Raw genomic sequence first — 20,528 nt, forward strand, 5'->3', positions numbered from 1 at the left:
TCCTTGGTGACTTCCTGCTTTTGCTGCTATTGGTAGGAAGGGGAAAGAGACAGTGGAGGGAGGAGGGGAAAGGGTGCCAAAGGCCAGGAAACTTCAGGAAGGGAGAAGGAAACCATCCAGGCCTTACTCTTTGGGACCCAAGACAGGCCCCAACGACCAGCCCAACCTCAAAAGACCCCAGGGCCTGAATCAGAAGCCCCCCACAGCCAGGTCTGTAGACTGGAGTCCATTGAGTGGACTTCTGGCTGCGACCCCTGGGCGAGTTTTATTTCCCATCCCTGGAGGTAGACCAGGAAAAAGCAGGACAGAAACACTTCTTTGTTCCTCTCTAGGCAGCAGGACTCTGCCCACATCAGCTTGATGTGTTGCTCCAGGGAAAGAGAGACCCAAAAAAACCCCCAGCAACAAAATGATCTCCAGCACTTAATTTCCTCCTAGGTTTCTAAGCAGGTACTTATTTCCTGGGCAGTTATTATTACAGACACCACATAAACAAAGGTGTCAGATAATTAAGAATAATCTTATCTCCTTCTACCCCAAGCATTTTCTTTACCCAGTGGGAAACAAACTCCCCCTCCATAGCTTCCCCTCCCTGACTTTTTCACTTGTCACCTAAGATGAGCAGGTCAGAGGATCTGGGAGCAAGTGGGAGCAAGGGAGATATTTCTGTGACTGATGCTCAGAAAACAGGATTTCTGGGCTCTCTCACTGGCTGTTGTGTGCAACCTGTAGGAGTCTTTGGTTCAAGTTCACTGTGAAACATCTCCACTTGGAGGACTCACAAGGAGTCTTGCAAGGGAGTCAAAGAGAATCTGGCGGGTTTCCCACCCTCAATAATGTCTTGTCTACAACAGCTAAGATGCCAAACAGAATTTAGGAAGCAGTTTCACATCTCTTTTCTGATTTAATTCATACCACACATAGTAGGTGCACAAGAAACACTGGTTGATTTCATAAATGAGCTATAATTCTGATGAGATCAGGAGGGCATTATTTTTAGTCACATGTCATGTGTAAATAAACAGACTCAGAGAGGACACGCCTAAAGTCAGACATCGCTAACAAGCAGTAGTGTCATAATTTTCTACCAGGTCTTCAGCCAACATGTCCTACCCCCCACACTAAGCTCCTCCTGGAGGAAGTACATGCAGATACCTTGCATTTTAAAAAAACTCTATTTCAACCTTTATCCAAAAATTGTAAAAAAAAAAAAAATGTTAAAAGGGTGTGGTGCTGAACTTCAGATGCTGACTTCTGACCGCATAGGCAAGTGGGGAGAGAAGGTCAGGATAGAAGTTTAGAGTTCTTCCCACTCCTGGAGAAAAGGGAAGCTCAGAGTGTGGTATAGGATTAGAATACCAGGGCCCAATGGAGACCTCCTTTCTCCTAGCATCAGCCCAGGATGCCACCAACCCCACCCGACCCTTCCAAGGAAAGGAAGGGATGGTTCTTCACAAAAGAGTGACAATTGGAACTGACTGTTAAAGGAGGAATGGGATCCCAGTGGCAGGAACTGCAAGGAAGATCGATCCTGGGACTGCCTGGCATGAGGGGTGGGTGTGAGTGCCACGTGTGTGCAGCGGAGAGGGGCCAGCAAAAGCCAGGCCATGGGACTGCAGAGGGACACAGAGGGAGGTTGGATGCAGGTACAACAGAGTCCTGAACGCCTTTCAAAGCACCAGCCTTTGATCTGTAGGCAAAGGGGAAGCGTTGCATGTTGCAGAGGTGGGAACTGATAGAATCTGTCTTGCGTGAAATGAAGACAGTAATCCTTCCTCCACTTTCCCAGCTTGGAGACCCTTCCTGGAAGAGGCACACTTTCATTCCTTTAGCAAGGCTGAGAATCTGCTTATTGTCTAAAACAACTAAATACGGAATCTTTCCCCACTGCCACAAGGCTGCGGACTTTGTGCTGGGAGTGGATTGTATTGAATCAGCCACATCCTCCCAGTTCTCCCTGTGGGCAGGTCTAGCATTCAAGTTAAGGGAATAACGCATTTCTCTGCACCAAGCTCTCTAACTGGGGTTTGGGAAAACTCTGATATTCTTAATATAAATAGAATCAGCCCATCTAGACTCACAGGAAGTGAGACTCAGTCACAGCACTGTAGCACTTTCCTGACAAGACAGAGACCCTGACTTTCCCAGGCCTCCAGGCTACGATTTTAAAAACAGGTTTCACTTGTCCATAAGCAGTTATTCAACTAACAATAGTTTCATGTTCAAACGTTGCAGAGGGATTCTGTGACCATTATTTCAGTGCATCCCGCACCAGTGTAGTGAGCCAGGCTGGCAAAGTGTACTCAGGCCCCAGCCCTCCAGCCTAGGAGGAATGAATAGACAGGTGCTCCATGGTACCCATCAGGGTACACATCACCACTATAATTCCGTCAGGTCTCTTCACTCCTGAGCCTGCTGCCCTCACCAAGTGGCCTTGATGTTCACTTCCTTTTAACAGTCCTGTAAGTAAGGGATGGAGTTGTGACCAGGAAAACCCACTGCTTAGCCCCCTACCTCCCCAGTTCCATCAATGCTGAGTGAGATGAGTAAATAGGGTGCTATGAAACTGCCTTTTGCCTTAGCTATTTAATTTTATTGTGCTGTGTTACATTGTGTTGTACTGGGTTGGGTTGTGTTGGGTTGGGTTATATTGTGTTTTGTTGTGTTAGAATGGTTATGTTGCATTGCATTGCTTGTATTGCATTGTGTTATGTTGGACTGAGTTGGTTTTGTCATGGCTGTTGGACTGGATTGTGTTGTGTTGCACTGGGTTGTGTTGTGTTGGGTTGGGTTTCTTGTGCTGTGTTGTGCGGTATTGTATTGGGTTGGGTTGCTTGTGTTGTGCTATGTTGGAGTGAATTGGTTGAACTGTGCTTGTTGGATTGGGTTGTGTTGTGTTGGACTGAGTTGGTTTTGTCATGCCTGTTGGATTGGATTGAGTTGTGTTGCATTGGGTTGGATTGGGTTGTGTTGGATTGGATTGTGTTGGGTTGGGTTGTGCTGAGTTGGGTTGTGTTGGGTTGGATTGTGTTGTGTTGCACTGGGTTGTGTTGTGTTGTGTTGGGTTGTGTTGGGTTGTGTTGGGTTGTGTTGGGCTGGGTTGGGTTGTGTTAGAATGGTTATATTGGATTGCATTGCTTGTATTGTGTTGTGCTATGTTGGACTGATTTGGTTTTGTCACGCCTGTTGGATTGGATTGTGTTGTGTTGCACTGGGTTGGGTTGGGTTGTGTTGTGTTGTGTTGGGTTGGGTTGGGTTGTGTTGCACTGGGTTGGGTTGGGTTGTGTTGGGTTGCATTGCTTGTGTTGTGTTGTGCTGTACTGTATTGGGTTGGGTTACATTGTGTTGTGTTATGTTGGACTAAGTTGGTTTTGTCACACCTGTTGGATTGGATTGTGTTGTGTTGCACTGGGTTGGGTTGGGTTGGGTTGGAGTGGGTTGCTTGTGTTGTGTTGTGTGTATTGCATTGGGTTGGGTTACATTGTGCTGTGTTATGCTGGACTGAGTTGGTTTTGTCATGCCTGTTGGATTGGATTGGATTGTGTTGCACTGGGTTGTGTTGTGTTGTGTTGTGTTGCACTGGGTTGGGTTGGGTTGGGTTGCTTGTGTTGTGTTGTGCTGTGCTGTATTGTATTGGGTTGTGTTTCTTGTGTTGTGTCATGCTGTACTGTATTGGGTTGGGTTGCTTGTGTCGTGCTATGTTGGAGTGAATTGGTTGAACTGTGCTTGTTGGATTGGGTTGGGTTGTGCTGCTTGTGTTGTTTGGGTTGCATTGTCTGTGTTGTGTTGTGCTGTACTGTATTGGGTTGGGTTGCTTTGTTGTGCTATGTTGGAGTGAATTGGTTGAACTGTGCTTGTTGGGTTGGATTGGGTTGGGTTTTGCTGGCTTGTGTTGTTTTGGGTTGCATTGTCTGTGTTGTGTTGTGCTGTACTGTATTGGGTTGGGTTGCTTGTGTTGTGCTGTGTTGGAGTGAATTGGTTGAACTGTGCTTGTTGGATTGGGTAGTGTTGTGTTGTGTTGTGTTGTGTTGTGTTGCACTGGGTTGGGTTGGGTTGTGTTGCTTGTGTTGTGTTGTGCTGTGCTGTATTGTATTGGGTTGTGTTTCTTGTGTTGTGTCATGCTGTATTGTATTGGGTTGGGTTGCTTGTGTCGTGCTATGTTGGAGTGAATTGGTTGAACTGTGCTTGTTGGATTGGGTAGTGTTGTGTTGTGTTGGGTTGGGTTGGGTTGGGTTGCTTGTGTTGTGTTGTGCTGTGCTGTATTGTATTGGGTTGTGTTTCTTGTGTTGTGTCATGCTGTATTGTATTGGGTTGGGTTGCTTGTGTCGTGCTATGTTGGAGTGAATTGGTTGAACTGTGCTTGTTGGGTTGGGTTGGGTTTTGCTGGCTTGTGTTGTTTTGGGTTGCATTGTCTGTGTTGTGTTGTGCTGTACTGTATTGGGTTGGGTTGCTTGTGTTGTGCTATGTTGGAGTGAATTGGTTGAACTGTGCTTGTTGGATTGGGTAGTGTTGTGCTGTACTGTGCTGCATTTTGCTGGACTGGACTGGACTTACTGGTCTGTGACTCAGTATAACAAAGTCTGCCCTGGGGCTCACACTCCATGGTAAGTGCTGGTGTTTTGTTGGCCCTTGCCAAGTCAGAGTGGTTTCTTTTTTTTAAGATTTTTTTTTTTTTTTGGATGCAGACCATTTAAAAGTTCTTTATAGAATTTGCCATAGCATTGTTTCCATTCCATGTTTTGGTTTTTGGCTGCGAGGCATGTGGGATCCTAGCTCCCTGACCAGGGATCGAACCCACACCCCCTGCATTAGAAGGCGAAGTCTTAACCAGTGATCCACAAGCAAACTCCCACCACAGCGGTTTCACAATTTTCAGGGTCCAAGGTGCATGCTCAGCAGAAGCGACCTGGGTACCACAAGCCAAGGTCAGCCCTCACTGCCTGGACTCTGGCTCCACAGGCTCCCAGCCGGTTCCGTCCCCAGCCGGCTCAGCTTGCAGGCATCCAGGCAGCTTCAGCAGGGGCAGGGAAGGGAGCCAAGGACAGGGGTGAGGACCAGAGAGAGCGAGGCCGAGAGAAGGCGGGCGGGGTAGAGAATGCAGCCCGAGAGCATTCTCATTCTGGAGAAGCAGGGCTCCGCAGCTCCTGGCAACGGCTGGAGTCTGGCGATCTGCTTCCCCTGAAGACCTGAAGTAACCTGGTCCATGAAACTCGGGGTGGTTTTGATGTAAGGTCACAGCCCCAAGCCAAGGCAAGGTCAGAAGTTCATCCCAGAGAAAAGTGGGCACACAGGTGGCCGGACAGGTAGGCAGGTGGGCAGAGGTCAGCCCTCCTCAGAGTGACTCTGGGGGTTCTAGAGCCCTCCTAGTCAGAGAGGGGACAGCCACCCACTTTCCTGCTCTTCTGAGCCTGGAGAAGGTCAGGCTCTGGCTGGGTTCTGAAAGCAGGTTGTGTGGTGGTGATTTATTCGCTAAGTCGTGTCCGACTCTTGTGACCCCATGGACTGTAGCCCACCAGGCTCCTCTGTCCATGGGATTCTCCAGGCAAGAACACTGGAGTGGGTTGCCATTTCCTTCCCCAGGGGATCTTCCTGACCTCGGGATTGAACCCATGTCTCCTGCATTGCTGGAGGATTCTTTACCACTGAGCCAACTGGGAAGCCCCCTCTGAAGGCAGGAGATACAGTTATTCAAGCCACAAAAGAGGAAATTGAGGCAGAAAAGACCTTGATACCGGCCAGCAGCCAGAGCCTTGGGGGAGGAGGAGTTGTCAGCCTGTGCTCACTTGCTCTGGATCCCAGGGGTGCCCGTCTGAGGCATGGCTGGTCCGTGCTCACCACCTCTGGGCTCACACCCTCCCTCTCTGCCTTGTCCTGCCCTTCCCAGGTGCCTCTCCTTTCTCCACCCCTGCAGACTTCATGTCCACAGCTCTCACTGACATTTTTACCTTCCGTGTTCTGGAAAACAGGAAAGGAGGAGGAGGAGGAAGTCTTTTCAGGACCTCTGGTTACCATCATGCACTTTCTTTCCTTTTTCTCCCTTCTCCCCCTCCAATCTCATCCATCCCTGAACAGAGAAATTGAACGCATCTGTACTCGTGACAACAGGTGAACCGACAGCTGCTGCTGAGGGCCACCGGGGGCCGGAGGGGCGCTGGTTGGGGGGTGCCTGTGTGCAGATGTGTGTGTGTGCATGTGTGTGTGCGTGTGTGCGTGCTGTGTCTGTTTTCTGAAGCTGGTCTTTAACCAGGCTGAACCCAGCATTGCATTCTGCACCTCCTCATACAGCCAGTAGGTGGCAGAACTGCAACAGGCCGCTGATTCCAGTCCGGTGGCGCCTGCCCCGCAGCACTGGTCAGAAATGGTTCAACTGTAGGGGGAAGGTGTGTCCCCGGCCTCCCCGGGGGGCCTACACGGGGGTCCTGGGCAAGTTGATTTGAAGGACAGCGAGCTAACAACGCTTCCAAAACCCCTTCCCCTTCTTGCTGCCATCCCTCCATACTTGCCTTGCTTTGTGTGCTCCTGTGCTCAGGCGTGTCCGACTATTGCGACCCCATGGACTGAATCTGCCAGATGCCTCTGCCCATTCTCCAGGCAAGAATACTGGAGCAGGTTGGCATTTCCTCCTCCAGGGGATCTTCCTCACCCAGGGACTGAACTCTCTCTTGTATTGCAGGCAGATTCTTTACCTGCTGAGCCCCTAATTTTATCTCATACGGGAGAGCCTATTAACATGTACAAAGCATCTGCAGAGATGCTTTTCAGAATTTGTGGGAGTCTGTGAAAATGCAGCTTGCCCTGTGTACTTGGATTCTCACTCAGCTCAACTGAAGTGGAGCCCAGGAACCTGCACTTTGAGTAAGCACCCATGGTGATGTCCATAGAGTGACCAGCGAGCCCCAAACTAGGACACCCCCAGGTATCATGATGAGGGCTTCAAGATCTGTTCCTAAGCCTCATGTAATTTTTCACTCTCTCCACCTGTTTCTTATTCTTCAAATATATTAAATATGTACATGCATACTAAGCCAGTTATGTCTGACTCTGCGACCCTATGGACCCTAGCCTGATAGGCCTCTCTATCTATAGGGTTCTCCAGGCAAGAATACCAGAGTGGGTTGCCATGTCCTCCTCCAGGGGATCTTCCCAACCCACAGATGGAACCTGCATCTCTATTTTCTCCTGCATTGGCAGGTGGGTTCTTTACCACTAGCACCACCTGGGAAGCCCATATTAATATATCAAATATATTGCCACTGCCTTTCTCCACCATGAAGTTTAAGTTCCACATCCATAAGAGACCACCTTCTTTCTCCTTAGGCTCCTTTCCCGGTGCTCTAAGATCTCTGGACTTCTGGCTCCTTAGGACGGTTTTCTCAGACTGCCTAGCTCTCATCCCAGCCTTTCTTTCATTTGTGTCTAGTGTCCTGAAAGCCCTAGCACCATCCCCAGCCCTGACCGTCAGGGGCTTGGCTGGAATTTGCAGAACAGAGGTCACTCTCCATCCCTCTTCCCTTCTCCGTCCCCCCAGCTGCCCCAGCCACCCAACTGCATTGCTCTGGCAGGAGGTTCCACTCCCTTGGTGTCCTCCGAGCACGGCTCCTGGTCTAGCAACCTGAAGCTGACTCATGGATGTGCTTGGGGAATAGGGCATCTCCCCAGAGTCGGCAGACATAAGACCCCACTCCACCCTACCCCACCCCACCAAAGTAGTCATGCTGGTGCTCCTAAAGCAAACAGTACCCTCAAACTCTGCAGACCCCAGGGGCTGGTTTGCTAGGGCTGCCGTAACAAACGACCACACACTGGGTCACTGAAAGTGACAAACTTATGCTTTCATAGTTCTGGAGGTTAGAAGTCTGAGATCCATGTGTTGGCGGGGCCATGCTCTCCCTGAAGGCGCTAGTGAAGAATCCTTCTCTGGTTCATCCTAACGGCTGGTGGTTCCTGGCAAAGCTTGTCATTCCTCGGCTATGGCAGCATGAGTCCAATCTCTGCCTCTGACTTCACATGGCACCCTTCCCTGTGTCTCTGTCTCTGCATCCAAACCTCCCACTCCTTTCCCTTATAAAGACACTAGGCATTGCATTTAGGGCCCAACCTCATCCAACACGACTTGGGTCTGCAAACTTCCAATTACATCCAAAGAACTTCATTACATCTGCAAAGACTATTTCCAAATAAGGTCACATTCACAGGTCCTGGAAGTTAGGACTTCGGTGCTCATCGCTTCAGTCGTGTCCGACTCTTTGTGATCCCATGGACTGTAGCCCACCAGGCTCCTCTGTCTATGGGATTCTCCAGGCAAGAATACTGGAGTGGGTTGCCATGCCCTCCTCCAGGGGATCTTCCCAACCCATGGATCGAATCTGAGTCTCTTACATCTCCTACACTGGCAGCTGGGTTCTTTACCACCATCACCACCTGGGAAGCCCCTCAGTGCTTCTTGAGGGGGCATCCAATTCAATCTATCACATCCCGTACACCAAAGGCACTCCTTTCACACCTGACCTTCTGATTAAAGAGGAGAGCAGGTTTCAGGGTCCAGGGTTTGCTTCCCCAAGCATTTCACACGAATAAAGTGATTTCTTTTGCTGGACACAGTATGAAAGCCCAGTTAACACAGAGCCCCTGGTGACTTCCTGGATTAGAAGAGTTTAAAGCATGTCAGCTTTGGTGGTTCCCTGGCGCAGTGACTCAGAGTGCGGGCCCCTGACCAGGAGCATCTGGGAGCGTGTTAGAAAGGCATATTCTCCCCGCATTATAGCAGACCTTGGAATCAGGAACTCTGAGGTGAGGCCAGCAACCTGCATACAAAAAGCCTTCCTGGTGATCTTGGTGCTCAGTTGAGGATGAAAATGCTTACTCCAGCAAAAGGGGGCCCACAGTGTCCCCAGGGAGGGCCAGCAACTGGCTGTCACACCTGTGGCCCCAAATCTCCCTGTTCTCTGCCCTCCAATCCCGGCAGTGCCCACTCTCAGCTCCCTGTGCCACTCCACCCCTGAGCAGCTGAGGGATGCCAGCGCGACTCACTCCATACTCACTGGCCAGCTTTTCTCCCGGTGTTTCCCTCTCCCCGTCTCCCCTCCCCAGCTCCCCTGCTGCCCCTCAAACACACGATGCCCTCAGCTCCCCCTGGCTCTTTCTCCTGACCAAGGGAAGAGCTTGGCAGGGGTTGGTTAAGATAAGTCTGATCACACAGAAAACAAACTGTGATTTTTCTATCTGCCAAGCTGCCGAAGACAAGGATGTCAAACCCGGGATCCATGTGAACATCAGATCTACAGTTACCCCAGTATGTCTGTGTTCTAGGCAAGCGTTTTAATGTTTTATTTTTTAAATCATGGTCCCATTCCTAGAGAGAGAGACCAGTGACAACCTCTCGGATGTTCACGGCACCAGCTGTGACAGCCTCCGTACACATTCCCCGACCCAGGGAAGGAGCAGCTCCCACAAACAGCAGACGGCGGGTCACCTCTGACATCTGCTCCCCACACTGCCGATCCCTTGTCCAAAGCAACACTGAGCTGGAGTGTCGGTGAGCCATGTGTGTTTCTTACGTCAGCACGCACTAGTGACAGACCTGCAGGAAGGCAGATAGACAGGCAGCGGGGAACCCTGGGGGACCTGTGCTGGAGTCTGGTGAGCCTTCAAGATAAGATCGCAAAGATATTCTGTGGGTCAGGGGTAGTGGGGAGCAGAAGGCACTTTGGCCAGAGCCAGGGTGCAAGTTCACGGGAGATCTGTGTGTGGGTGACTGACATCCCAGTTTCCAGAGAGATGGCCCACCTGAGTACTGGGAGGAAGGGAAGTCAGTGTGTGGAGGAGCAGGTGGAGATCCCAAAGCCCCACCCCCAAAGAAGGCGGCAACCAGCAGAGACCGGTATAGTCACCTGTCGAGCCAGCTGTATTGGTGTTTGGGCAAATTACTATACAGTTTCCATGACTTTTTCCCCAAGTTGTCAGATTGGGCACAATATAGTAGAATCATAATGGATGGGAAAAAAAAAAAAAAAGAAATCCACCCAATCAAGATGAGTAACGGTGAAGGAAAGGGTTTGCAAATGGACCATGGCAGAGAAGTCTGGAAATCTTTGCATGCAGGCACTTTGGTCTGACACGCCGTTTGCACTGAGTCTGGAAACCAGATGAGCAAAGGCTTGAGTTCAAATTCCCTACAACTGCTTCATTCCTCTCCATTCTTCTAGATGGAACTTCAGAACATACGAGGCAGTGACTCTAATCTTTCAGTCAACACAACAAGGCAGCTTGGCCAAGCATCGGGAACCACAGTCCCCTCTGCAGCAACTGATTCTGATGCGGTATCAGCCTCTCAGGACCATTCACCAGCCTCAAACCCTGAATAGTGTTTGGCTATTTGGGAGTCGAGTGCTCTATGACTACTGCTGGTTGTTGTTGTTTAGTAGCCAAGGGGTGTCCAACTCTTGTGACCCCATGGACTGCAGCCTGCCAGGCTCCTCTGCCTGTGGGATTCTCCAGGCAGGAATACTAGAGTGGGCTGCCATTTCCTTCTCCAGATGGTTGGATGGCATCACTGACTCAATGGATGTGAATTTAAGCAAACCCTGGGAAATGGTAAAAGATAGGGAAGCCTGGCATGCTGCAATCCATGGGGTTGCAAAGAGTTGGAAATGACTGAGTGACTGAACAGCAACTACAAACCTCTTCTTAAGCACATCACACCCCGTATACATTTTTCCTTTTAGATATTGTCTTGGCTGCTCTTGATTTAATGTTTATGTAAAATGGAAGTGGTTTTCAATTTCTGACTCACGAGATACAACTGAAATATGAGAGCAATTCAGCTTCTCAAAGAACCAACCGTGAAGTCTGAAATACCAGTGTTTTCAGGCCATTGGGATCAGCAACCTCTTCCTTCTTAAATGCTATGACCTGATATGCTGTCCCTTTTCTGGGATAAGTTCTTCCCTTAAGCTAAAGTGATTTTGTCTCTTGGAAACCCGAAGCCAGGGTTGTATTCCATTCCAGGATATGACATTGGAGCGTGCTTAATGGTTCAGCTGTTCAGCTGGACTCTAGCCGGCCAGGCTCCTCTGTCCATGGGATTTCCTAGGCAAGAATACTGGAGTGGGATCTCATATACATTTTTAAACTACTGTGACTTATTTTGCTTTGGAGAACATCACGTTACTCTTCAAAGCAACCAGAGGGGACCCAGAAAGAAAAGGATATCCAAAACCAGGTTTTGGTTATGACTGCCCTGGGGTTCAAATTCCTGTGACTTATAGATCTATTCAGACTTTAAACAGGACAGTTGATCCATCACCTCTCAAGGGGACTCCGTTAGACAACATAAGCCAAAAGGGCCTTAAGATCGGAAACCAAGGTTGGAGAGGGGACACATTTGTACCTGTGAACTCTCCTTTGGCAGGGATGAAATACACCAGGTGACGTAATGGAAATTCATGGAGGGAGGAGATCTATGGAAAGAGAGACTCATAACTCAGGTGGCCACTGAGCTGTGACCCCCGTGAGTTCACCTTGTCCGGCCTGTCTTCCCTCCCACCCCACACCTGGCTGTAAATCACCTGTGTGTGTACACTGCTGAGAGCGGGGGGCTGATTCATGAGACCCGACAAGACAGGTGCCTTGGTGAGAACAGGACAGTGAGGGGTGGAGGAGCGTGAGGCGGAGATCCCGGGATTGCAAGGCTGTGATTTCCACAACCCCTGTCCACGTGCCTCCACGGCACAGGCTCAGGAGCCCACGAGCTGTCCTCCCCAGCCATTGGCTTCTCAGGCTCCCCAGTAGGCTACGGTTACTCTTACTCCAGTAGCAGACTGTGTGTGTTTCCTCCCTCTTGACCTTTCTTTTCTTCTCCAACTAGAGCTCTCATCTCTTCTCCCTCCTTTTTTTTCTTTAAAGATTTTTTTTTTGATGTGGGCCCTTTTTAAAAGACTTTATTGAATTTCTTACAACACTGCTTCTGTTTTATGTTTTGGTTTTTTGGCCTCAAGGTGTGTGGGATTTTCATTCCCCAACCAGGGATTGAACCGGCACACCCTGCATTAGAAGGTGAATTCTTAACCACTAGATAGCCAGGGACGTCCCTCTCCTCCTTCCAAGGTCCTAACATTGCTTCCTCTCTCATCCACCCTGCCTTTGTATTAAGGAATTGCCTAGTTTACCTCTGTTGGAGGGGAGGAGGCGGAGGGGCTGAGGGTGGAAATAATTCTTAGTTCTTCAGGCAAAGCGATGATGGGGTGTGTTGATGTGCACACATAATCGCCACGGTACTATGGAGGCCTGCTTGGGTTCCAGGTTTACATAGTGGACTGTACTTGTCAAATCTCAGCCTGTTCTCATAGTGATATGAGGAATTAGACATTAGCATCCCAGGGCTTATGACAAGGGACGTAAAAGGAAAGCCTTCCTTCCAAGCCATCTGATTTCCATCCACAGGAAATCCCTCTGGACAATTCTAGGCAGCCCCTCCTTCCAAAGTAGACCTGCCAGATCCTTCCTCTGGGCCGGGCTCTGCTGGGCAGGGTCATGGTACCAGGGGCTCCTCTGGGCCTTGGGTGGACGGGCCCCAGAGAGTCCACTACAGCATGGGCTGTTCTCAGACTCTGCCCAGAGTTCTGAACCCAGCAGTGATCTCCTGTACACATACATCATTTTGGGAAGGCTTGAAGGTTCATTTTTTTTGCCTCTTCAATATCTGCATGGCTGTGGAAAAGACATGTCAGCTTCCATGCCTCAGCCCTGTCATGTGGAAGTGAGAGCCTGATATCTCTGCAGCTCCTCCAAGCAGAAGATGCTATGATCCTATAAGAAGTGCAAACTAACCCAACTGCAAATAATCACCACACACACCTGAGGATCGAGAGGGTGCTGGCTTGTACCAAGCCACACAGGGACAATCACAGAGACGGCAAATGTTGTGTCACGAGTACCCCGGAGAGATTTACGTACAAAAAGCAGGCTCCTCTCCAAAGCTAGTGGAGAACAGAGGATGAGGGTGTCAACCAAAGGACAAGGACATCAACCAAACCAGGACTCTAAGATCCTCCTAAAAGGAGAGTGACAGGAACGGATGAAAAGGGACGAGGAGGAGAAAGAAAAGAGAAGGGGAGAGGAAAAGAGAAAAACGTAAGAGTTCTACTGGGGTTGACACGCACATGAAAATGTCCTGGTAGATTTGCATTTTCTGTTAACAATCATTTCCATTTTTATTTATTCTGGCAGGGTTTGCATGTCATGTAATCACTGTTTTAGTTCATTTCCCTCCAATGATAGATGGTGATAAGTCAAGTTGGTTGTTAATAATGCTACAATTTACCTAACAAATTTTGAGCTTGTAGTACAGCTTCATTAATATGCTTAATTTATCGTTACAATTCCTTCAGGTTAACGGTTTGCGAGTATGTTGGAGTTTAATCTGAGCAGTTATTATAAAGTGCTTGTTTCTCGTTAAAATTTAAAACTGAGATGCCCAAGATTTACTTGGGATAAACTGGCCAGAATAAATCTCTCCTTTGCATTGGGAAAGGAAGGCGTGCTGGCTATTAAAAAGTGTTCTGAATTGGAGAGCCCTTCTGATAACTTTAAAGTCATTTTGCAGATTAAACTGCCTTTCCCCAGGGCTCAGGGAAGAGATGCTTGCATCTGGAATTCACTCTGGCAGGATTCTCTCTGGATGGAGCATGGGCATCAGAAAATGCATGAAAACTGAATTTTGCCGAAACACGAGCATCAAGGATTCCTGGAAAGGTGTGTGAGTGTTGGGTGATGGTGCCAGGAGACAGAGTCCAGCTTGTGAGCTTTTTATGTGTCCTCAGGAAAAAGATCAAAATCAAGAGCACAAGCCCTCCACAGAGAACAAAACAGGCCCACAACCTTCTCTCCTTCTCTTGTCTGGCTGGAATTGTGCTGGGGTCCTCGGCCTGGTGGACCAAGAAGTACACTCGTTCAGCAGCTCAGACACCTGTTCCCCACTCACTTATACTCAAACTGGTCCATTCTTCCAGGTAGCTTGTAACTCAGCTCAGAAGCAGGAAAAAAACAAAAACAAAACCCCACTCTGCCTCCAATTTAACCACCTAACTTCTCAGAGGAGTTTCTAGGATACGTAAAACTTCCTCTGGATGTGGGATGTGGGCAGAGGCGCTACAGAGCCTCATCAGATGCTTTGGGGTGCCTGGCTGTCTACATCCAGGGGATTCATCAGTAATTAAAAGATGGCAAAGAGATTCTTGCAAGTTTAATAATCAGGGCCCCCTGGACATGCCTCTGGCTCCTCTGAGGAGCTCAGAAAGAGAAGTGTCATGAGTTGAATTAGCTGCCCCCAAAGATATGCTGAGGGTTTCCCCAGTGGCTCAGCAAGTATAGAATCCACCTGCAATGCAGGAAAAGACACAGGAGATATGAGTTAGATCCCTGGGTTGGGAAGAGCCCCTGAAGGAGGGCATGGCAACCCACTCCCGTATTCTTGCCTGGAGAATCCCATAGACTGAGAAGCCTGGCAGGCTACAGTCCATAGTTGCAAAGAGTCAGACACAACTCAGAGACCAGCACACATGCACGCAAAGATATGCTGGAGCCCTACCCCCAGCACCTGTGAGTGGGGTTTTATTTGGAAACAGTGGCTGTGCAGGCATACTCAAGCTAAGATGAGGTTATTAGGGTGGGCTTTCATTCAGTATTACTGACGTCCTTGTGAAATAGGAAAATACCACGTGAAGATGAAGGTGGTGATTGGAATGATGCAGCTTTAAGGTCAGGATGGATGGCCACCATCAGAAGCTGGAAGAGGAAGGACACAGAGGCTCAAAGATAGCATGGCCCTGCCCACATCTTGACCTTAGACTTCAAGCCTCCCTAACCACAGAATAATAAACTGTTGTTATTTCATGCCACCCAGCCTGTGGTACTTCATTATAGCAGCCCTAGGAAATGAGAACAAGAAAGCCCAGCAGGTCATCCTTGGATGTTAAAGAGAGAGGGGAGGGACATGGGAGTGCAGGGCCTCCAGGGCCTGGAAGGCAGCAGATCCCACAGAAATGATTTCTTGGACACAACAGGCCTTTCTGTCACCACTAACCAGCCCCTCTTCTCTTTTGCAGACCTGGAATTGAGTCACCCTGCGGGCTGTGAGGGCTTCCCTGCTGGCTCAGATGGTAAAGAATCCACCTGCAATGCAGGATACCTGGGTTCAAGCCCTGGGTTGGGAAGATCCCCTGGAGAAGGGAATGGCAACCCACTCTAGTATTCTTGCCTGGAGAATCCCACGGACAGAGGAGCCTGGCAGACTGCAGTCCATGGGGTTGCAAAGAATTGAACACGAATTTATGTTCAACTTGACTGGGCCACAAAGTTTCTAGATCTTTGGCTAAACATTCTGGGTGTCTGTAGATGAGACTGCAACTGAACTGGCAGACGGAGTAAAGCAGACGGCCCTCCCCAGTGTGGGTAGGCCTCATCTAATCGGTTGAAGGTGTGAATGGAACAAAAAATCTGTAATAGAGACAATCCTCTTTCTGCCTCACTCTCTTTGAGCTGGGGACATCAGTCAGTCTTCTGCCTTTGGACTCATGTCAGGCTGAAACTTACTCCATCGGCTCTTCTGGTTCTTAGGCCTTTGGACTCAGAGACTGGGGCTTACATCACTGGCTATCTGCCTCCATCTTGCTGACTGCAGACCTTGGGTCTTCTCAGCCTCCACAGTCCCAGGAGCTAATTCCTCGTCATCCATCTATGTATCATCTATTTGCCTGCCTGCCTGCCTCTCTCTCTCTCTCTGTCTCCTATTGGTTCTGCTTCTCTGACTAATACACTTTGAAATCAGCTGCCAAAAAGTCATTGTCTCATGTGTTCCAGATGTTTCCAAGATTTACATGACCTGGGCCTCCCTCTACCCTTGTCCACCCCACCATTCGCCTTGCCCACTTCACTCCCATCTCTCTAGCCTTCTTGCTAGGCCTCAGTCTCTGCCTCAGGACTTTTCTGCCCACTTGGGTTGCTTCCCCAGAGAAATTCAAAGGGTTGCCCCTCAGTTCCTGCAGGTCTCTTATTCAAATGGCATTGCTCCTCAAAGAGTCCTTCCCTAACCACCCCCCCCCGGCCCCCGGCCGGTTTCCATGACTCCCATGCCCCTAATCTGCCTCCATCCCCTCACCCAGGTATTTATCTATAACACGACCTGCCATTACAGCTCTTGAGCTATTGCTCGTTTCCCTGCTAGAATGCAAGCTCTCTGAAGGCAGGAACCATGTCTGTCTCGTTCCTGACTATTCCTCCAGTGTCTGTGCCCTGTGGGTGGCACAGGCTACTGAGTAACTTCTGTGATGGGAAGGCAGTAAGGAAGGAAGGAGGGAGGAGAAGAGCCTTGCAAGCCCAAACCCTTTTGGGTCTGCCCAAGATCAGAGATCCTAGAGTTATATTCCTGAGGGAGGCTGCAGTCCAGAGGTCACAAGTGCCAAAAGATAGGTCAGTCTTCTAAACAAAAATTGTATACATATGTACACACACACACATATACATGTTAAGATAAGCCTTTATATAAAAGTTCAGAGAAGATTATGATCGCTAATTATTAAACTCTACTGACCTCTCAGCCTTCCTAGGTGGCACAGTGGTAAAGAGTCCACCTGCCAATGGAGGAGATGCTAGAGACATGGGTTCAATCCCTGGGTTGGGAAGATCGCTGGAGTAGGAAATGGCAACCCACTCCAGTATTCTTGCCTGGAGAATCCCCATGGTCAGAGGAGCCTGGTGGGCTACCGTCCACAGGGTCACAAAGAGTCAGACACCACTAAGTGACTGAGCACGCACACAGGCACACTGACCTCACTTTCCTCCTTCTATCCCCCAAATCTTCTGAAATGGTAAGTTCTTCTTCCAGAACAAGATCAGTATCTACCTTCCTTGTCTGGAAAGTGAGGCCCCTCTGAGTGCATTTCAGGGGTCACCTTGTGAGGACCCAGTGAGCCCTCACTCAGAAATAAGCACCAAGGGCTTGTGATGCTGCAGGTCCTCAGGACAGAGAAAGGGACATGGTGTGGGAAAGGCACTGTCTTTTCTCTGTCTGATTTATTCATCATTTGTTGTTGTTGTTGAGTCTCGTAAGTCGTGTCCGACTCTTTGCCACCCCATGGACTGCAGCACCCCAGGCTGCTCTGTCCTCCACTATCTCCCGGAGTTTGCTCAAATTCATGTCCATTGAGTCAGTGATGCTATCTAACCCTCTCATCCTCAAATTAGACTATATTTCAATCCTTTGGAAGTAAGTCTGTGTGTAAGCTAACAAATCTTTAAAAAAATGAAGGGAGCCTGCGGTCCATTCTGGCCTGCATATAAAGAAGGGACGTGAAGTCCCTGATGGCAGAGAACCTCCCAGCTTGTCCTCGGGGGACCACACTCCTTGTCTGCCTGTTGGATGAGGAGAAAGTCTGCACTCTTCCTGTTGGGCTCTGACAACAGGGGAGACCTGGCCTTGCCAGGGACACAGGTGAGCTCTCTCCCTCCACATAGAAGGAAACCAGCTGTGGAGCAGAGAACTTCTGGTCCCCAAGGAAGGGATGGGGGTGGGGGTGGGGTGGGCAGCTATCTTCCCCATGAGTCGCCTGACTATGCTAGGTGGGGGAGCTGGGCTTCCCATTCCCGTCTCCGCATTAAATGGAGGGTCACTGGGGTCGGGCAGGCGCTGGCTGCTCTTCCTCCTGACAGATCCGTAATTAGAAGGAGACAGAGCATTCAATGAGGAGTGCTTGGCTCCAGGCACATCTTTGTCAGCCTGTCAAGCAGAAGTCTGTTCTCCACGAGCTATTTTGAGCCACCTTCTCAGCTGCGTTTCTGATCCTCTTGGCCCGTGACACCCTCCCCCCCTCCATCGCCCCACCCCCCCACCGAGTCTCCATCATGACATCACTGAGGCTCGTAGGTCTGGACAAAAGGAGCATTTTGTGCACGATGCTTGAACACTTGCAGTGCTGGGCGGCCGCCTAACCCTACCCCACACCTCCTTCATCTGGTCCAGCGGGCTGTGTGCAAGGACCACTGGGCATGGGTTCTTGACTCTGGGAGAGATTGCTTGTTACCGGAAGCCAGGGGTTTCCACAGAGTCCTGTCTGTGGAGAGACTAAAGGGTGACAGTTCCCGAGAGAGCATTTCGTGGGAGCCAAACCTGGGATGAAGGACAAGAGAGGGTGTGTGTTCTGCCCAGATCTGTCCCTGCAGAATCCCCTAGGGACAGGAAAGCAGGGCAGATCCAGAAATTCTACACATCAGCCCTGAGTCCCCCAGGCCACATCAGCTGGAAGAACACCCCAGCAAAGGACAGCTCCCCTCCTCAGCCCCGCAGGGAAGATGTTCTTGGGGCAGAAGTCAGGCTGTGGGAGGTGGCCATCATGTCCCCAGGTATCTGCCATGCGGTGCTCACACGGGGGTCCCCATCACCCCATCCATGTCACACCTACACCAACCTGCACCTCCACGGCTCACCCAATACAGACCATGCTGCCCCCATAGGGAGGCCCTCTGTGTGCACTCCTGGGACTCTCTGGGTGAGATGGGGGTGAGAGAGCAGGCTGTTGGGGAGGGGGTGGGGTGTGAGGACCAGGGAACCTGCTAACAAAGCAGAGAGCACGGGTGTCAAGAAGTGAAGGCTGGATTCTGTTACAGGGGGTGTCCCTGGGCCTCAGCCTCAGCACACACTGAGCCCCACCGCCTGCCATGAGGGGTAAATACGGTACTTCACCCTGTGAGATGTGCTGCTGGCAGCATCTACTGTGGAGAGGGGTGCTCTCATTTTGTCCCCACACCCCCCTGCTTTCAGCATACTAATGCCCTTCACCGAAGCATCCTGCTGAGAAGGAGGGCTCCTGAGGGCGGGTGGAGGGCCCAGCCTTCAGTGGGGAATGCCTTTCCACGAGAGGATGCTTCCCTCTGGGACTGCCGGCCTACAGACACTGGCATTCTCTCCTGGGCCACCAGCTGCCCATTCTTTTGAGGTGGCTGACTCCAGAGAGGACAGAAGAGCATGGATCGGAACCGGATCTTCCTTGAACACCTTACTGACCATCTAGACCTGGCTGTGCAAGCTGACATGGGTGACAGTAATCAGAATCACGACATGCCTTACTTCCTGGTATGTTCACGGCAGCTCTAAGAGGTAAAGACCACTGTAGATGAGGAGGGGTTGTCTTTCGTGAAGACCCAGCCATGGAGGGTACCATACCCGGCTGGAAACCCTCACGGTCTTGTTTCCCGAAGAAGCTCGGTTTGGTCTCTCCAAGGCCATGGTTCTCAACGGGTGGTCCTGGGGTGAGCAGCGTCAGCATCACTAGGCTTGTTCTCCCCTCCAGACCAGCATCAGAAACTCTCAGCAGTGCGTGTCCTAACCCTGGGCCACCGGGGAGGTCCTCCCCTGCAAGCTTCGGAAAGCCACCATCATCATTTGTATCCTCCAGACGATGCTGAGGCTCACTCAGGTTTGGAACTGCCCTCAGAGGATACTTGAGTATCAGCCCAAGGAACAAACCTCTAGGCAGAGTCTAAATACCCTCAGTCTGCCCCTCAGCGCAGGTAGAATCTATCCCTTGAATTCAGCTCCAACCTTACCTTTCTAACATGGACCCCAAACCCATTCTGGAGTTTCCTCGTAGTCTTTTTTTTTAACTTTTGGCTGCACTGGGTCTTCACTGCTCGTGTGCCTTTCTCTAGTTGCGGCAAGCAGGGGCTACTCTCTAGTTGCGGTGTGCAGTCTTCTCATCGTGGGGGCTTCTCCTGCATGGAGCATGTGTTCTAGAGCATGGGCTTCAGCAATTGCAGCTCCCAGGCTTCGTGGCTTCATGGTGTGTGGAATCTTCCCAATCCAGGGATCGAACCTGTGACCCCTGCATTGGCAGGCAGAGTCTCAACCCCTGGACCACCAGGGAAGTCCTCCCCTGTAACATTTGGGAACACCACGGCCCATTATTTCCTCACCCACTCCTGACACTGACTCTCAGTGTGTTTTTGTCTTTTGTGTGTGTGTGTGTGTTTCCCCTTTTATACAGGAGTTGTTGAGCTTCTCCTGTTTGTGTCCCTGCAAGATTCTGCCCCAGGGAACTCAGCCCACCTGTCTCTGTGCTGTTGGGCCCACGCCCCCAGTGATGGTCACAGGGTGCCTTGCTGGAAGCCAGAGAGAATCGGTTAAGCACAACCCTTAATTGTGGCAGCATCACCCGAGAGCCTGGGGCTAACTCCCGCTGCTTTGCCTCGATTGCCTCCCTGGCCTCCAGCTCTACGGGTTGTTTTTAATTACCAGAATAATGACAATTCAAAGCCCTTTGCACCAGCCATTCTCAAGGGATCACAGGACAGGAAGATAAAAATGGGTTGGCTCCTGGCCTCTGGATGCACTCTGGAAATCTGGGGATACTAACAGACGAGTGGGGCCCCGCCCAGGAACCAGAGGTCCCAGGTTCTAGTCCTGCTTTATTCGGTGATCTTGACCCTGGGGCTCTGAGCCCTGTAATGAAGATCTTCTGTTTACAAAATTGGGAGGA

The 20,528-nt window shown here is 50.3% G+C and overlaps 1 protein-coding gene across 3 annotated transcripts in view; it reads right to left on the reverse strand.

The window, feature by feature from the left end:
- Positions 1 to 20,528, reverse strand: part of PLXNA4 (plexin A4) — a 410,799-nt gene that overhangs the window by 192,398 nt on the left and 197,873 nt on the right. Inside the window, exon 4 of one of the 3 annotated variants that reach the window (XM_068972633.1) lies at positions 16,658 to 16,684. The exons of the other annotated variants lie outside the window; for them this stretch is intronic. Within the exon in view, the coding sequence (XP_068828734.1) occupies positions 16,658 to 16,684 (27 nt within the window). The remainder of the gene's footprint in view (positions 1 to 16,657; positions 16,685 to 20,528) is intronic. 3 annotated transcript variants of the gene reach the window in all.

This window comes from Capricornis sumatraensis, chromosome 5 (genome assembly GCF_032405125.1).
Source record: "Capricornis sumatraensis isolate serow.1 chromosome 5, serow.2, whole genome shotgun sequence".
NCBI classification, from domain to species: domain Eukaryota; kingdom Metazoa; phylum Chordata; class Mammalia; order Artiodactyla; family Bovidae; genus Capricornis; species Capricornis sumatraensis.